Genomic DNA, 20,183 nt, shown 5'->3' with positions numbered 1-20,183 from the left:
TTGTCAGATGCACCAATTTTTTATTTTTTGATTTATTAACTTTTCTAGGTAAATCCGCTCTGTGCCCGGTTATATGTTAATTACCGAGATGTAAATGATAATTTCTTGCGAATCCCATTTATTATTACATATAATAAATATATATATATATATATATGTATATATATATATATATATACAAAACGGTGATATTGAAGAACTTTACATATAGTCTTCATGGCCTCAACAGCTACATTCGTTAAAACGAAAATAAAACAATGTGATTCTTCCATGCAAGTGTAAACTTTTTTTACAAAGAGTACAATATAAATTTATAATTTTTAAAATAGAATAACTACTTAAGGAGTATATAAATTTAATTTTAAGATAATTGACAATATTTGTTTTTAAATATAACAATTTTTATATTAATGATAATGAAAATTTCTCAATTATATCGACTACATAAGCTTAATATCCATTATGTTGTACAATATCAAATTTTAATAAATCTTTAAGTTTTTAAAGATTATACATTATCAAAGATATCATGGAAGATCATTCGTTGTTGAATGATGTTAGTTTAAAAAAAATAATATGCTGATTTTTTAGATACTACGAAAAAGCTACTAATGTCAAAACTGAGAAAATTGTATCTAAACATCAATTCTATGTAAATGTTCTCCACAAATGTAGTTACATTTATTCGTTATCAGTCGTTTTTCTTTATCTGTATTTAAAATAAAAATAGGTCATAATATGAATACAGTCTTTTATATTATTTTGCAAGATTCTATTAAAAACAGAGAGCATTTTATAGAGCCTTAAAAGTATTTATTTTGCGGTTTATTATCGAAATGTTAGTAAAATGAAAAATATTTATTATGTACGTGTAAAACACTGAAAGAATAAGTTGATGCGATGCTGTACGATTTATAATTAATATAATTGTGAGACTATATATTTTTGTTTGCTGTGTCTCATATTGTAAACTTTACAAATAAATAGACACTGATGATTAAATTTAAGATTTATTATTTCATATATGATATCCTACGAATATGATTCCAGCTTGTATATATATATATATATATATGTGTGTGTGTGTGTGTGTGTGTGTGTGGGCTCACGCGAGTGATTAAATTATTATATTTAATATAAAATTATATTTAAAAGTATAAAATAAAAATTTTAATAAAGTTTTTATTCAATTATTAAGTATTTTTAAAATGTTTAATAATAAATATATTTCAATTTTATTGTATAAATTTTTGATGCTCTCGAAATTCAATCCAAATTTAGAATTTAAATAAAATTTTGCTCGAAATTGCAAGAACCCAACTTCCCAAGTCGTTAAATATCTGGAAAACCCAGGTCATTAGACATCTGGAAATAGTCGTTACACCAAAAAATAAAAATCTAACGGTACACAGCGCATCCACTGTTGTCAAGTCTAGCCATACTGTCGCTTGGATCGGCAAAGGGGGACGCTTCAATCAAGGTCCTCTTGACGGGAAAGCCACTAGAAGACTACTCCTTCTGATTGAAAGCGCTGCCGCTAGGGGCGCTCCAACTAGAGACGCCGTAGCCAAGGAAGTAAACGTTCCGTAAGTGGACGTCGTGGTTAGCGGAATGCTTTTAAGGGAGACGACCACAAGAGAGAATTCACTCAAGCTGGAGTCGTCAAGGAAGAATGATGTAGTAGTAATTTACAATCAAGCGCACTACATCAAGAGGATCTGGAGATTTACCATCTCCTACCTTTGTATGTAGTGCATGCTAACACCACGTGGTAACCACCACGGAACTGCAAGATCTCAACGATTATCATCATCAACATAGAATCATTATAGTGTTGTTTGTAAAATAAAAGGTAATAAACAGCACGCAAAGCAGATGTGCTAAATATTCAATTAATGCGCTTCCACTCCCACTTCCCTTCACTTTTCTTGGACCAGTAAACTGGTGGACTTAGTCTATTTTACCTATAATATCGTACGGCTCCTTGAGATTTCTTACTTTCTTTGTTGTTCTCTTTTTTCGCGAATGAAGTCGGTTTGGGCTCAGGCATTGAGATTACTTAGGATAATGTTGCGTTTACCTTTGAAACGGCTTTGTCTTTGAAGTATGCTCGGTGAACTGGCTCTTGTCATATGCTGAGTTCTGCATATTCGTTCATGAAGTTTCGTAGTGCTCACGATAGATTCCATCTTTTGATAATTGTTCTATTAAGCATAGTAGATATTGATGAGCCTTGTAGTAGGAATTGCCGAGGACGTCTTTTGACTGCTTGAGTGGGGTAATTTGTTGATGGTTATATGCACGTTTGAATAAATATCAAGTATTTCACTGTGTACATTGTTCATTAGGTATGTGTGAGTAATACCCCAGGCCTAGTTTGTTCCATGTAATTATGCTCCTTTGTGAATGCCTTGTCCATTATCATCCATTAGTCCCTTGATACCTACGATTTCTTCTAAGAACGTTTTTGAATGGGACGATGGGAGTTCCAAAGCTAGTTTTTTTATTGCTGTAATACGGCTGCACTGACCTTGAGCCTTGACAATGAGTTCTATTATATTACTATCCTCGTACCACTTCGGGTAATACGATTGTTACTTTCTTGTGAGATCGATGAATCAGCACCTTTCCCTTGACTTATTTCATCTCATGGTGTGACATCTCAACATTAATGCAGTATTAGAGAAGAACAATAATAAAATACTTGCTGGAGATTCGTGAATGATTTGTGACATAAATGCCGTATGTCCTTATGATTAGAACTTCCAATATATAATCTGAGTATAGCTGTGCCTACTGGATTTGTATTAATACTGAACAAATGCACTAATGTCCACTTATTCGGCTCGAAGGACCAAAATGCCTAAAAATAGAGTACCGGGCGAGGAGGGCCAAATATCTAAAGTTAAATGTAAACTCCAGATGGTTGATGGGAGGATTGCGGGAAAGTGGACAGGATAGTCCATGTATTCAATAATTAATATTGTTCGGGATTGATGCAGTTCCATGAATTTCAAACAAAAGAAAGGTCATATACGCAGTCCGGCGTACCGCATGTGCGCCTAGACTGACCGCGCGTGCAGCAAGGTTGACCATCACGTGCGCCTAGGCTGATCCGCAAGTGCGGACCGAGGCGGGTACTCGAGCAAAATGTTTACAAACAAAACTCGGCAAGTCCGAGCAAGTTTACGAGTTGAAATATAATTTACTGCCAGCACTCACAATAAAGGGACGCCTGCGAAACTTCTAGAAGCTTCGTTTTCTCACGCCAAAGGAAAATTTCTGGAAGGGACGCGCATCGACACTGTTGCCGGCGCTGAAGATGCCGCATGCACATTTAAACGCAATGTGCCATGAGCCGAGGTTCATTCGTAAAATCACTCTGCTCTCAATCAAGCGTAACTGCCGGTCAGTGCATAGTATACTGTAAAGACGCCGCGTGGCCACATTTTCGGTAACATAGGCTCATTCGTAAAATCACTTCGCTCTCCATCAAGCGTAACTGCCGGTCAGTGCAAGAATACTGTAAAGACGCCGCGTAGCCATATTTTCGGCAACATAGTAAAGAGTACCCGCGTGCATAGAAACGATAATTGGCAGTTTTTTAATAAGTGATTACAGTGAGGCCAATGGAATTGTAATCAAGGGGAACATTACCTACACAGCATCGAATACATCAAACCTGCAGTTCACCAGGTACATATTTATATTAATAAATAAACAAGTCACATCTCGCGCTATTGTCGATCGGGCACACTTACGCTCTCTCGAACTAACCCTCGACATCGTACAGGCCCTGAACAGCTGACTCAAGAGTCACTGTGGTTCACACACATTGGTTACACAAGAGCAACATAGATCGACTAATAGACTCTATAAATACAGATTGTTAAATCCTTCACGAATTAGAAATCTTACCTTTAATTGTTTTTACCTGTGACTAGATTCTACTGCTGTCCCTTGTACATAATCAAAGACATAATCGATTACATAATAAATTCCATTTAAGATCTAACAACTCATCAAGTATAGCTATTCATCAATCAAGCATACTTGATTCAACTACCATCTTCTCATGCTGCCTCACAAGCATGATTGACTGACGACATCAGCTGACATTGACAACATCAGCATAACCTCAAAGCAACACAGTAATATCAATAGAAGCCTTCATAGCATAAGAATTACAAAAACACATCAATTGAATAATCCAACAGAATTATTTATTTCTACACAACAGTGCAATATTATAATAATTGTTTTACAATCATTAACCATCTTGTTTTAATAAATATATTATATTTTTCAGCCTTGTCTGTTATTGATTTCCTTTAAAATTATCCTGCCGAGAGACTAATCCACTGAACTATTGAATTGGCAGTTCGAGCCATAAGCTAACCCTTTAAAATCGAACAAATATTTTATTTATTGGTATTTATTGCTGTCATCCCGTTAAATTACACTATAATAATTCTAAGTGTTGATAATGGATTTTTATCTGTCTTACTGTTCCTTTATGGCTGCCACGGAGTGGTAATGTGCGTTGCACGTACAGGTAGATGGTCGTAACTTTTCTGGTCTTCTATATGTATAAACCGCCCACCATGCAGAGGTTCTTCAATTGGAGGTCCGCACTCCCGAAGATGTCCTCAACATATCTTCCATGAATGATGGTAGGCACAGCAAGAGCATACTTTTCTCCCTCATCTTCCACTAGTTGCAATAGCGATCTGACTGCCAGGAAGGGTGCAGCTTGTGTTCCATAAGTAACCGTTGTCAATTGATAGTTGTTCAAAAAATAATTCCAAAAATCTGACTCGTCAGCCAAACGTGCAAAATCAACTTAGAACAAAAAAAAACACTAGAGATGTTGTGTGGGAAATGCTGGACAAGTAAAGACAAAATATGCTTAATTGATCTCTAATAATAATTTACAAATTCTGAATGTTTATCATTGTACAACAGTAAGATGTTTATTGAATATGGTTTATTGCTAACAATCACCATAATAGCTCTGTACAATTTTGACAATATTTTACAATCGATTGAATATAATAGAATTACGTATTAACAACGTTAGCCAGTAATTTAAGAATCCAAATAGAATCTTTTAATTATTTTACGGAAATTTGTCATTTTTACAATTTCAAAAGGAATAACTATATACTTAATTATTTATCTTTAGAGAAATAGCAACTTAAACAATCAAATATTATAACCTGATTCTTAATATTTTCAGTACATTTTGTTGCCATAGAATCATGCTTTCTTTATTTCCTCAGTTCCATATTTCTTAAATACAGATTTAAATGCTTGGTTTCCATTTATACCACATTTGAACTGATTTTTACTTATGTTTCTATATAAAGAATATTTCCTTCACCCAATAAATGTAATAGACTAAGATGAATAGGTAATAATATTGTATTATCTCGTTCAATCAGTTGTGTCTGAGATCAGACTAAATAACGCTTCCCTGAGATGGTGAAGGGAGGCTTGCTGGCAAGTGGAATAGACAATGCAATAATTCAATACTGCCTTTGTATGAGTTGGTTTTCCCTTTTATTGAATATAAAGATATAATAAATAATCAGTAGTCTATTAAGGTGAGATTGAATGAATGATACAATGAAAGGGTGAGAGTTTCTTCAGGTGATGTGAATGATGATAATCTTATAAGTGTATTCTTGTGGTATGGTGCGTAATTGACGCTACCGATTGCCGCTACCGATACGCTGGAGAGGCCTGGGTGGTGGCGCTGGTGTGTGACGTCACTGATGAGGAGAATTGATGCCGCCGTTGCCGCTGCCGATGAGTTGGAGAGGCTTGAGTGGTGTGTTGGTGTATTACGTCACTGATGAATGGCAATGATGCCGTGGTTTTGGTATTGCTGCTTACTCAGTTCACGGATCCGTGTGTTAGTGATTCGTAAGAACGTGTGTAATCGCGTAGCTTACGTGTGTGAAGTCGATTTCAGTTGTATTGACGGTACGTAAGGACATGTGTAATAGCGTAGCTTACGTGTGTGGAGTCAATCTCAGTTGTATTGATGGTACGTAAGGACGTGTGTAATAGCGTAGCTTACATATGTGGAGATAGATCGTTGTGTATTGGATGTGACCTCTATGTAAGTGGTGTTTGATTTGTAGGACGGCGATTTGTGTGAATTGAAGGCGATCTCTGTGTAAATGGCATTGACTTGTAGAAGAACAATTTGATCTTGATGATTGCTTGATTGAACTAAGTGAACTAAGTAAGAGGACGAGAGCGTCATTTGCAGCTCCTTAAATATTCTCGTATAAACTAGCTGCGCCGATAGTGCATCGGTGGCCGTTGCTATGCCGATATTTGTCGTAACGTCAATAGGGCATAGACTCGTAGAGTTCATTTGTTATTACTTTTGGAATTATAGTAATATATTCGAGTTTTTCTGTTATAAGCATTCTTTGAGTCCGTTAGTCATTTGTTACAAAACAAATGCTCGCGCGCTCATACCTCTCCCACTTTTTATTCCGCTTAAAAACTGCTGCAATCCGTAACAGAATAGAATAAGTGCTGGTAAATTACATTGTCCTTTCTTAAATGGTTCACTGGTCCTGTTCCACTTGGGACGCTTTCTTTTTTTAATTAATCAATCAGAGGTTGATCTTGGGCAGCACAATAGATTATGCACGCCTTCATTTCCACTTCCTTCCGGGCTCAGTCTCGCTAATCGGGAAAGTGTCGGAAGGTGGCGAGCCTTTTTCATTGATCACCTCTCCTTGGTTGCCTCATCCCTCTCTGGGACTTGGCTCGAAGAAGGGTCCGCTTGGGCGTGGTCAATTTTCCAATGCTATCGACCAGATGTGGTATAGCCAAGAACAATGCAAGCATTGTCTTAAAGGCCGAGTGCGCACGTATGGCCATTGCAAGCACGTGTTCGTGATTTCGTTACGTGATATTCGTTCTGAATCTACTTTGGGGTTCTCCCGGCAATAAACCCGTTAAGTTTTACTGCACTGGAAGCATGAGCACGCTTCATTGAAGTTTTCCAGATGTTTTATGACACTAGTGCTAAATAATTATGAGCAGGAAAGATTTGAAGTCTTAAATACAAATTTCACGATGTTACTTGCCAGATGTTTTATTTGCATTAAAAAATGGTCTCGCATTCTCAAATAATAGTGTACTTTTCTTTGTATTTTTTGCATACTGGACCTAACCTAAATCCCGACATTTCGGTTAGGTCCAGTATGCAAAATATCATTGAGAGAAAGTCCTGATGTTGACTTGTTGGAATCATTGAATACCACTCTTAATTTTGTAGTAGAGTTGTCTGGTTTGAGTACACCGTGATGCGGCAGGTAGTATTGTATTTGATGACTGGAAGCTGTAGGAGCTCGTATCATGTGGTCAAGATTTTCATATTCCATCATGAACTGATGATATTGTAGCTGATATTCTTCGGCTTTTGAGAATTTTTTCAACAGACTCTGTAAGTAAAACGGTGCGCAGTACTGTACGTGGATCCAAGATTATCAGCGGAGGATGTAAGCGGAATTCGAACGATGTATCTTCCCCTGAATCGCGTGAGTGGGTATTCTTGAAGTGTTCCTCGCACTGTTGTTCTTCTGGTGTGCGCTTGATGGTGGGCCTTAACGCACTTCATCCAAAATCGAAAATTTCGTCAGTAGTTCCTGTAGTGTGTCTTACTCATCATGCCAAGAAACATGAAATGCTGTGACCTTCGAATTTCGTTAAGAAATTGCTGGTCCCAGATACAAACCATCCAAAAATGGACAATTGAGCCATTCGCACATGTGAAGAGTCGGTGATGACTTGAGTCTTGATTATTTGTCGATACATGTCAGCTCCCAAAATGATGTGTACTACGCGAGGTAGAAAATATTGTGGAGCTGCTAACGGTAGGCCCTTCAGGTGTGGCCAGTCATGTGATGCGGGTTCAGAGGAAGGAACGATTGTGGTCAATGTCTTAAGGATGTGAGCCTGTATCGTGACAATAGAGTTGGAGTTGATAGAGTCAAAAGTTAATGACACATTCGTCTGGTATTAAAGACCTCACGCTTGTTGTGGGGAACGCCTTTAGTTGTTCGAATGTACGAGACTCTACGTTGTAAGGATTAGCAGAATTATGCTCATACGCCTGTGTAAGATGTCTGGCCTTGAGGTGCATACAATAAGTTGGCTACTGCTAATATTTCCAAGAATTAGCAGTAAGTAATATGTTCACACTCCTGTGTAGGACGCGTGACCTTGCAGAGTATATATGCACACATGTGTATGTAGGATGTGTGACCTTGAAGTGTAAGAAAATACCTTGAAACCATGCTTGTTGTAGCAGTGTAGTATTTCGTAATGCAGTCAGAACCCTTGACTGCTTGTAAGTTGTAGCACATTTGATAATTAAAATGTGTATACCTTGGGATGGCTTCATTGCGTAAGTATAATTGAGTGACTTGTTGTGTGATAGGAAACACTGGTTGAATGGCGTAATGACTGATAACTGTTTGATTGACTGATTTACAATGAGTCTATAAGCCCGTTGAATAGGCGCACGAAAACCGAAGGCTTATCGTTCCATGGGGGTCCTGCTGAGGCAGTCCGAGATCCGTGCCATGGCTTCTTCACTTAGAGGGTTCACTGCTACATCAGTTCACTGCAAGAGAGCGAGGCTCGCTGCGTAGTTGCCTTATATATCCACGCGGCAACTTACTTATCTGGCAAGAAAGGATCGTTGTTGCTGCACTGGAATCTTACATGAGGCACAGAAAGAAAACTCTAAAAGTTTCGAGAATTTTAAGAAAAAACAAGGCTTATGAAAATTGGAGATTTCCAATCGACGTTACTGCTCGAAGACCATATAAACATTGTCGGGCAATTGAAAACAAAACATAACATGTACAAGAACATTGTCGTCCCGAGTGTTTCCAGAAACTTGAGAGGTAGAGAGACTGGCGATGCCGACAGTCAACGGTCTTGGAAATTACTTCAATCCCGACAATCAAATCCCACAATCAAATATCAGATGCATATGAAATATAAAATTGTACAATTAAAGCGTAAAATTTAAATAGTTTAATATGAGTTTGTTTAAACAAGATCTTTATTTTTGGCAAATTACAACGATAGCAAATACATACATACATACATTAAATTTAATTCATAGACGTTATACAATTATTATGCTTGAACAAGTTGATTTACTTCATTATCTTCGCATATTTAATCTACAATATTTCTATACATATTTTTTGTATCGTCAAGTTCAATCAGTTGATAAACGTACATAATTTTGGGCAAAAATTACTTTATAAAATTATAATTCAAAAGTATTTTTATACAATGTTAACAAAACTTTCCTTAAAAAACTACAACTTTATTATTATTTTTCTGCTATTTATTTTTAATATTTCCTCAAGCTATTTAATTTGAATGCTTTAGTGTATATTTAATAAAGGGATTCGAAATATAATTTATATCATATGTTCTTTTGGTCGAGGTTTCGTAATTCTAAATAAATTCGGTATTTCAAAAAAATACGAGTTTCTAACTCTTAATGAAACTGTATACTTTCTTTTAAGTTTCTTCCGTATGTTATGAATGATATGCCGAGATTTGAACATATTGCTTTTCTACTCTGTTCTTTAAATAAGTCAACGAGAAATCGAATGAATTTCCCAATTTGCACTTATTTGTTGAACAGTCTCTGCATCCGCTAAAGCTGATAAAGCAAAATCTTTGTACTTTGATTACTTCATCGTTTATTGTCTGTAAAACGTAGGACGTTAAAAAATGCAAAAGAAAAGATTCGAACGAACCTTTTCACTTCTACAGCGATTTTGTATTATTATTAATTTTTTTTTTTTGTTTTTTCTTTATCGCGTCAATATTTCGTTCTGATCAAATATTCCAGGATTTAAATCGAACAAGCGCTATGTTGCTGAAAATTCATCGCAGCAGATTTTAAAATTGTTTATAGAAATACATTATTGTTTCGACGGCGTATACTATCGGTTTTATACTTTCATTTTAAGATCGCAGTTTTCTTGTGATTATCTAGTATTGTCTTGAGTTTGTTCATTCAGTTGAACTTTACACACTCGAATGTCTAAAATCTTATAATTATCTATGATATATTATTATTACTATTACTTTAACATCAACACCTAAATTTATTATAATATTCGAATTTAGATTATTTCATTTGATCAAAATGAAATTCGAATAAGTCAAGTTTAAGCATTAAATTATAATCTATGCCATATACAGAATTTTCGTCGTAAACAACGGCACAATTTTACGTATATTTTCCAGATATAATGATTCTTAATTTTTCATTGTCGTTAAATACACTTTACGGATAATGTACAAGAAAAAGAAATTTACTCCAGGAGTATAGTGAAAGTCAATTAAATAGTAATTTTACTTTAAGTCGACAACTATATGTATATTTTATAATCACAGATGTCGAGTTTTGTTCAACATTATCTTTTATTTTCATCTAAGCTTTTTAACATTTCTTTTTTTAATTTTGCGTTTGTAAATTTTGATTAAAAATTGTTTTTATTATAATTTTGTAAAACCACACATAAATATATTTTATAATGATCAAAATTTAATAAAATTATTTGTCAAATTTGAAATAATTAGCATACACTAGTTTCTATAACAAATTTACAATAATATTTCCCGATATGAAAATTTGATAATTTAAATTAATAAATAAATAAATAAATAAATAAATAAATAAATATATATATATATATACATATATTTATTTATTTATTCCTAGTATTAAGATTTATTATCAATATAAATAAATATTTAAATTTATTTATTACTGTCTGATCCATATTTTATAAAATTGTTGTGATTCAAAATTATCGTATAATATTATTTTGTTAAACTAATTTGCTTGATAAGAATCCTTCTGGAATAACGTAATTACCGTAATAACATTCGCAAATTTTGTTATACTTATATTAATGTATCTTGTCAATGGATAACTAACAACTAAATTGCCTAAGTATTATCATTAGATTGGATTCAATGTGAATTAAATTTTTATCGTTACTTTCCTCTCGCGATAATGTTAAACAAAAGCTAAGCATAGCTTTACTTTATCTTTTTCAATTATGAAGTAAAAAAAACTTTTACACGATAAACTTTGGAAAAAATGGATATGAATGAGAAGCACTTCTTACTTTTCATAAATCTCTAACTGCATAGGTTTCTTCTACTACTTTAAAAACTAAAAATAAACTATTTAAAAAATAAAAACAAAAAAAAATTTAGTAAAATTAATGTTAAATTAAAATTAAATCATTAAAAAATGTGTATTTTGGCACTAATTTAGTTGATGCTCATTTATATTTAATTATTCATTTCATATAGACGAACTTCTATAGTCTACTGTATATTGTAAAATTGAATAGATAATCGAGTATTAAATAATAAAAAGCGTACAATTCTTTTACTTTCAATAATTCTCAACAATGTATAGGAAGCACAATCTAATGTATTGTCATATTTAATAATACGTTTGTCTCAAGTAAATAACTTTTAAATGTAAGAAGTTTTATAGATTATTACTTGAAATAAAATTAATTAATTTTTTTCACTGAACAACTAGAGCACTATTAAAAATTTCCACGACGGCTCTGTAGAGGTAAAAAAAGTTTATTTTTCTTTTCATATTAAAAAATAAAGAAGAAGTATATATCCGTACGCATAAAATAGGCAACAAGAATATTTTACGAAATAGGAATTCTTCTGCTTAAATGCCATTGTTACATGTATATATTTACTATCAATTGTTTCATAATATATATCTACACGCGCAGTGTTTTTATATATTTTTTATTTATTTATTTTATCAATTATGCCGTCGTCGCCGATACTGTTTTGTTTCATTGTACTAACACCATGTTATCCGACAAAATCTTCGCTCATACTTTCAAGTTTGATTGTGCTCAGTTCAGCTTTCTATTGTCAAAATTCAAATTGACTGAAGTTATATATGATGTGTAACGAAATATCTTACTCTGCCTGTATTCATTAAATTACTGAAATTGTTTTGTGTATTTTCCAATACTCGATTGTCAATAAAAAATGTATTCTATATCATTTTTAAATACAACAGTTAATATTACATAGTGTTATCTTATTTATATAGACACTAATGCTGTATTACGTAAACACAAAGTTTCAAAAGACCGTTTACATAAAGAATGTAGTTGAAATTTTGTACATATTTTAGTTTGAAATACTCGATAAAGCGTCGTATGTATAGTTAAAAAGATTTTATCTAATCTTCTTGCATCTCGTCCGTTTTGGCTCAATTCATGACTGGTTCATATTTGCGATTGCTTCACACCCTCGATGAATGAAATAATTAACTGATTTGGTGGATTAACAATTGTTAACTCTTATAAGATTCGTTTTGTCCGTATCACGACAATTAACATATTTAAAAATAGGTTTCAGAAACCGGGAACGGCAACTTAGTATAATACCTTTTTATAGGCTCTCATATTTTCTACATTTCATTCTAATAATTTTTTCTACACCAGGTAAATCATAATGTTTTACGAATGATCCAGCATTATCATAAACTTTATAATTATTTGGAAATAAGTAGTCTAACAGTACAACTTGGTAACATTTTCGCTATGGTTAAAATTGTGTTATACGTAAATATTTCGAGATTATTACATTTGAATAGCGTCAAGACACCAAAGTAATACGAAGCTTTTCGATCTTACAAAATATCGATCTATGGTATATAAAAGAAAATTTGGAAGCGTCTAGCGATTCCATTCAGAGCATCCTACATTATATATTTTTCTTAGAATATTTCATGCGTTAATATACATATTTTTCTGCTTAATTGTTGGTGATCGCGATCTCTTTCCTCTAATGCTATAAAATAATTATACAAAAATGCGATCATCTACACCGATTAAGTTTCACAATTATTACACAAACTATAAATAACGAGTAAATATTTAGTAGCATAATAAATCACCTGTATAATTTACTAATATATATCTGCATGCGTATGCATGTATGCATACACACACACACGCGCGCGCGCGCGCACGCACACGCACACGCACACACACACACATATATATATATATATATATATATATATGCTAACAGGCTGCGTATCGCACGTATTACATAGGTAGTGTAGTACATGTAACACGGGTGCGCGCGTGTGTGTACATGTAACGTTCGCTCGTCTGTAATCAATATTAACAGTGAACTGGCATAATTTTCTTACTCTTCTCCGCAACTAATCTATATATTATTTGCTTTTTACTTTGTGTTTCATAAACTTGTACGCAATTAGCACTAATAAATAAAATATACTTTATAAGTATTTTATAATTTTATTATAAATTATATTATATTATAAATTATAATTATTTTATAAGTATATTTATAAATATATTATATAATGGAAAATATATAATCAATAATATATAGCCTAGAACACTTAGGCGGTGCATTAGTACGATACTCGAATTATTATTTGATTAAAAGGAAAATATGGATTCTTTGTCACTTTCTTCTCATAATATTTGAAAATACAATAAAGTTGTAAATCAAAGCATTCACAACCAATGAGAGTTGAAAAGAAGATTTTCACTTTTCACAATTTTCTAATACTTTATTGTTACACGTACGTATATTACTTAGCAAAGAAGCTTTCCTTGAATCGAATAATCTTATTCAATTATTTAAACATTAAATTATTGAAATATGAAACAAACCTATGCCTGCATATCAACTAATTGTCACAAACAAAAATTTACCTTGCAATGTTAATTGCTAATTTTGTTATTGTTAGATAAACGAACAAAAGTATGACTTTAACCTTCATCAAATATTAAGACAAATATTAAAAATTCCTTGACATACGAGTGAAAAAATAATTATCTCCTCTCACACTCATTAAATTACGGCCGATAATAAGATAATAATATACATACAAATTTAACATAATAAATTAATAACTATGTTTTACATTAGGCATCGTTTGTCCGACTAGAACATTGTATAACATAATTATTCGACCTGTATATTTCTACACTGTTATCCGTCTACAAATCTCAATTCACGATATATGTGCTGCTGGATTAAACAAGCAACTATCTGCAAGCGTATTTGCAATACACTCGGTCCAGCCGTATTAGGCATTCCGAGGTAAGGACCTCTTGGCAACATAAATAACGTAAAAAGCTTCATAGGGTTCGTACATCTACGGATAAACATTTTTCAAAGTTCACAATAGAGTAGAGTGGAAAGCGCGTGATTTCTCGCTACAGTGTCCCGAGCGTGTGTCTCGTCTACTGCAAAAAGAAGAAAGACCAAAAAGGAAGAGGAAAAGTAAATTAAAGGACGCCCGTCCCGCGCATCCTGCAACATAACCATGCTATATAGGTCGCTCGCAATTCCTTTATCGCTAAGTAAAAGCTCGTCGCAGCGTTGTGTTCCCTGCACAAGGCGCAACCTCCAGGACGAGATTTCAGCCGCTGCGGTGCCGTGGACTCGCAAATTTCTTACAGCTTCGTGGGCACGTCATCTCAAATGGACGATGTATGGTTGTCCCCGGCGCCGGCCCCACCGCCTCCAGCACCGTTTTGGCTCTGGCTAGTGTGGTGTGGCAGGGCCGCCAGTTCGTTCCTGCTCAGATGATTAACGATACCCGCGCCCAGCGAGTCGCCCACCACATTCACGGTCGTCCTGCAGCGGTCCCTGCAAAACGTTTCATAGTGATTATTAACTGTCGGAGATTCGAGTGCTTCGCGAGAAGGATCCGCGTCCTTCTGTGTTCAACCGTTCGGTTTGAATCGTTTCTCTTACAACTTTTAGAAACGTCACTGATACGACAATAATCGGCAAAATTTTACTCTAATAATAAGTCGACGCTTAAAGCAATAAATATACGTAGACGCGCCATTACCGATAGATGCATTTGCTTACAATGACGTGTACTTACGATCCAAATCCCTTGGCTAGTGAAATATTACAAAAAAATAGAAGTGATAGATTGAAAATTCAATTAGAATTCAATTTGGTCTTTAAAGTGATTATAAAAAGGTCGAAAATTATCCATAATCGATATTTAAAGATAATTATAAATATTAGACAATTACACATATTGCTTAAGGTAAATAAAGTTAACAGCGTAAATTTTATAGATGCACACTTACAAAAGCCAATCGATAGCAAGGATTAAAGAAATATCGCCAGATGGAAGGCCCACGGTATCCAGTACCATGACCATTGTAACTAAACCTGCTTGAGGAATTCCAGCTGCTCCGATGCTGGCAGCCGTTGCCGTGATGCTGTAAAACATTTCAGTCCACCATGATTTCAATTAGACTATTTTTAATAATCGTTGCGTGCTCTTTTATCTTTTATTTATTAATTTTTGTTCTTTGTTCTTTTTGTTCTGTTTTTTTTTTGTATTGTATTGTTTTGTTATGTTAAAAAAAACGAAAGATTACTTATAATTCGCAAACGTTAACTTCTGACTTATAATGTGGCGATTAAGTCGGTAAAACTATTACAATAATATTATATGGATAAAAGTTGACGTAGCATTTCAAGTCGCGCGCGCATCTGTTTACATGTTGCTTTGAGTAGTATTTTGTTGTTGTTGTTGTTGTAATTAGGTCTTTCGGTGCAATCAAGGGGATACAATAACATTCAATTAACTCGTGTATTATATATGTATAACTATTTAATGTAAAGGCCAATCGTATTTCATTATACCCCCCTTATTGTATCAAAAGGCCCTATTGTTATCAGTTTGTGAGGTAATTGTTAAAAAAATTTTGCCATATTGTATCATATAAATTGATAATTATACATTTATCATTTACAACACATTTAAATCTTTGCTCAATCTCATCCGATTATTATTATATAATATTATATTATTGTAGATAGTGTAATTATTAATTGAGACGAACAGCACTTGCATTATAAATAATGTGACCTTTCATTATCCCTATGCCTTAATATGTTGGATTAAATTCTTTGTAAGGTTGTTTTTACATAGCATTAGTCAATTAAAAATCGATCATTCAGGATTAAAAATGACAGGTTAATAATAATATTACGTAAAATGTTAAATATTACATAAAATTAAAATATCATGTACTCCCAAACTCTAATTTAAGGAGAGTTTATAAAAACCTATCCGTAACGCATTTACTCCAAACTCCTTATTTAGATATCATATCTTTTTAATATTATAATTAGGTAATATACCAGTAACTATTCACTTTGTAAAATTATTGATCAAAATAAAATGCATGCAATAAAATCAATACCTTCCATATGCACCTTTAATTCTTAAGAATCGTTTAACTACTCGCAATTAATTCTTGAGAATCATTATTATGTACGCCAATAGTTGCTTTAATATTTAATAGAAATAAAACGATTGTTAGAATACAATTATTAGAAATTGCGGGACTTGTGCGATATCGTAATGAATATTTTAACGAACATCGCTCAATCGTAAACGTACGCATTTCATGGATAATGGATTATCATACCTTATGGCAGCTAATTGCCCGAAGCTGAGCGTATAATGGCGGACCTGGGCGATGAAAATGGCGGCCACGGCCTCATACAGTGCAGTGCCGTCCATGTTGATCGTTGCCCCGATGGGCATAACGAAGCGCGTGACCCTTGGGTCGATGCCATTGCGCTCCTCGAGACAGGCGATCGCCACGGGTAGCGTTGCCGAGCTCGAGGACGTGCCGAACGCGGTTGCCATCGCCTGAGCCATATTCGACACGTACACGAAGGGATTCTTGCGAGTGAAGAGGAAGTAGATTAAGGGCAGCACGAGAAAGCCGTGGATGCAGAGACCTAGGATTACCGTGAGGAAGTACATGCCCAACTGTTGAATTACGTCGCCCAGCGATTCCATCTCAACGATCTTCGAGGCGACGAGGAACAGGACGCCGACCGGAGACAGCCTAAGGGTGAATTTACTGGGTTAGCGATTGTGTTGACGAGCTGTCGATTTATAATGTATTTATTTTTATGCATTTGAAATGAGATGTAATGGATTCAATGGAATTATTTGAATAAACCTATAATTATTTCACTGGATGGATTTTAGGTGGAATGATTTTTGTCACATAATAATGGAAATTACAAGATAATGAACGACTATAAACTAGCACGGCAATATATTATATGCAAGACACGCAATCTATTATTATTAGTATTATTAGTACTATCATTATTGGTATTATTATTATTATTATAAAAAAAAACATGAGAATAATGTTGACTAATTAACGTACAACTGTCACATTAATGAAGTGACTACCTTTATGTAATTATATATTACTAAAGTGTGTTATATAATTTGGCTACCTAGTTGAAAAAAGCAACAAAATAGCTTTTTAAACTTTATTTTATGAAAAGAAAAACTTTGGATTTACCGATACGTACCAAACCACCCAGTTAGTGATAATCATCATGGCAGTAGATAGAGTCTCAAAGAAATTGAGAAGAGGCTTTCCCCTGTCCTCCATTTTTCCCAAAGCTATTCCCAGTATAGTGGAAAATACAACGAGGCCAAGAATATTAGTTCCAGACTCGGTTGAAGGGATAATTTTCCACGTATATTTGTCACCTACATTTTAAGGATATAAATAATATTTCAATGATTTTTCTTCAATGAGTATAATTATTCAATGAGCGCGCAAACGAATTTTACTCTGCAATAACAGACGAACGTATTGGTTAATTTTCCAAAAATTCAAAATAATGTTCTGTAAATCAAATGGAATAAAGGAAGAATATATATATATATATATATATATATATATGCATATATGTACGGAGTGATGATTCCTTTTTATAAAAACTTTAACTGCGCTGCAACAAGATCGTCCTAAAAAAGCAGTACAGAGCGGACTAAACTTACCGAAAGTGCTATTGATTCCCATTTCGATCTTTGTCTGATGCTGAGCGATACAAGCTTCAACAAGGTTCGGTGGAAACATGTTCCTTATCAAGTCCATAAGAGTGTCAACAGTGGTGACGTTTCGTGGTGCTCGATCGTTTGTTTGCTCGCGATTCTGCTTTGTGCCCGGTTGAATTGACACCACCAAGATTATTCCTAGTTTTAAAATGAACGAATGAAGAAATTAACCGCTATTAAACTTTATTGACGTATCAATTACTTATGGATACGGTTATATTATGATATACTGTGATAATGCTCATTCGAATAGTTTTAGTCTCAAACAATTTATAAGCAAATGACGATGATACTTTACTATATGCATTTATATCTTATGCGGCTGCAGCTAATTTTAAGATCTAAAGCCACGGAATTCTTAAACAGTTATCAATATATTTATGGTTAACAATATAATTCAATACCATTGATTTTGTGTCTAGAAAAAAAGAGAGGCAATAAAAAAAATAAATAAATAAAACATAGAAATTTTGATAATACAAATGGAATAATCGTTTAGAATTACAACCGACATTGAAAATTGCATAATTTCTATATTGCTACAAATTATCAAATTAAACTTATATTTGTTTGCAAATACATTGGCGCGAGCTCATTGCTTAAAAAAGAAGAAGAAAAAAAAATAAAGAAAATCACTCATTGACGCTGCTTCTTATTTTATTTAAAAGTAATAAGGTAATGCGGAATAACTTTGATTAGAAAATTTAATGATTAAATATCAAATGTATGATTTTAAAATTACTTGAAGTAATAGGTCCCTCGTACGAACGAAACAGTGAATTTTGAGAATAATACTTGGAAACTTGGAATAAGACCGAACGCGTTCTGACGATAATAAATATGAATTGGCAGCTTTGCTACTCAAGAAAACTTGATAAGCAAGCATTAAAACGACAAGACTCAAAGTACTCTGAATTTCATCAACTAAAACATCACCAAAAGTTAAATATCCCGAATGGATTGATTAGTGCCTTTCAATTCCATTCTATGCATATGTACTTTTGAATTAAATAGGATTTCCAAACTTTAATATAGCTATTACATGTTTCAACATTTACTAGAGATTCCTACACTACATTTTTTTCTTCTAGCTGAACGACGTGTAAATTCTCGCGGTTCAATAAATCTCACGAATAAATTGAAATAATTTAATAAATATATCTTATATAATAATAGTTATAATATAATAAGTATAAAGTACAATTATTATGATACTTGTACATGGACTTTTAAGACATCGATTACAGTTGCACGACATATCATACATGCGAACAGTATAAAAGAGTCTTGAAATTTTAATGAATAGTGAATGTGCAAAATTAGTGCATCGTCCAACGTACTGTTACAGGACACTCGAAAAGCCCAATAAAAATTACTCGATACACACGATTCACAAGATGAGTGTTATATTGCATAGTCGTTGGTGAATTAATTGCATTGCATACCCAGAATAACGGCACTGATGGTAGTGAGCATATAATAAATAACGGATCTGCTGCCGATCTTTTTGCTCAGAGAAAAGTCGAGGGATCCAATTGCTGAGATGAGACTGGCCATTATAAGTGGCAGTATAAGGCTCTTGAGCATCCTGAGGAAGAGCTCGCCGATGTAATTGATGTACATGATTTCGCGCTCGGTCCAGCCGCCGTTGCGCGAGCTCTTCAGGATAAGCCCGAGGACGATGCCGAAGATCACGCCAGATACGGTCATCATCGTGAGAGCGTTGTGTCTTAAGAATACCATGATCTTTCCGAGGGTCGTGCTGTCCAGGCGCTCCGGCTCCTGGGGGTAGTACGATGTGCGCTCCACCTTCGTTTCCCCATCCACGCCGGACAGTGGCGACCTAATAATGTCGAGAGTTTAGTCGTTGTTGCGTCTTTATTATTCTAATTAAAGGGACCATCCTACAGTCAATAATACAGAATAATTACCGAGAGAGATCATTAATAATATCACGTTATGGGATAATAAAGGACTATTATTAAGAATTCAATCTCTATTACAACAAAAAGATAAAACATTTTGACATTATTAGACTACTTGAATGAAGTATTTTTTTATTCTAGTTTGAGGTATGATTAATAAATAAATCGAGCAAACCAAATGCCAAGATAATTATGTGGTTTCCTTTTGAGAATAATATGTTAAAAAGCGA

The 20,183-nt window shown here is 33.9% G+C and overlaps 1 protein-coding gene across 1 annotated transcript; it reads right to left on the bottom strand.

Annotated features, from left to right (window-relative positions):
• Positions 1 to 13,976: 13,976 nt before the first annotated feature.
• On the bottom strand, positions 13,977 to 19,885 carry LOC105365496 (excitatory amino acid transporter 1; the record flags this gene model as incomplete). The annotated part of the gene is made up of 6 exons (XM_011503681.1): positions 13,977 to 14,766; positions 15,225 to 15,359; positions 16,581 to 17,009; positions 17,494 to 17,677; positions 17,972 to 18,166; positions 19,474 to 19,885. Coding segments are annotated over 6 exons (1,527 nt in total), but the record flags the coding sequence as incomplete, so codon positions are not given.
• Between the last annotated feature and the right edge of the window lie 298 nt (positions 19,886 to 20,183).

This window comes from Ceratosolen solmsi, unplaced genomic scaffold (assembly GCF_000503995.2).
Source record: "Ceratosolen solmsi marchali unplaced genomic scaffold, CerSol_1.0 scaffold10, whole genome shotgun sequence".
NCBI classification, from domain to species: Eukaryota; Metazoa; Arthropoda; class Insecta; order Hymenoptera; family Agaonidae; genus Ceratosolen; species Ceratosolen solmsi.
Note: the sequence above shows the minus strand (reverse complement) of the source record. Positions and strands in the feature narration are given on the sequence as shown.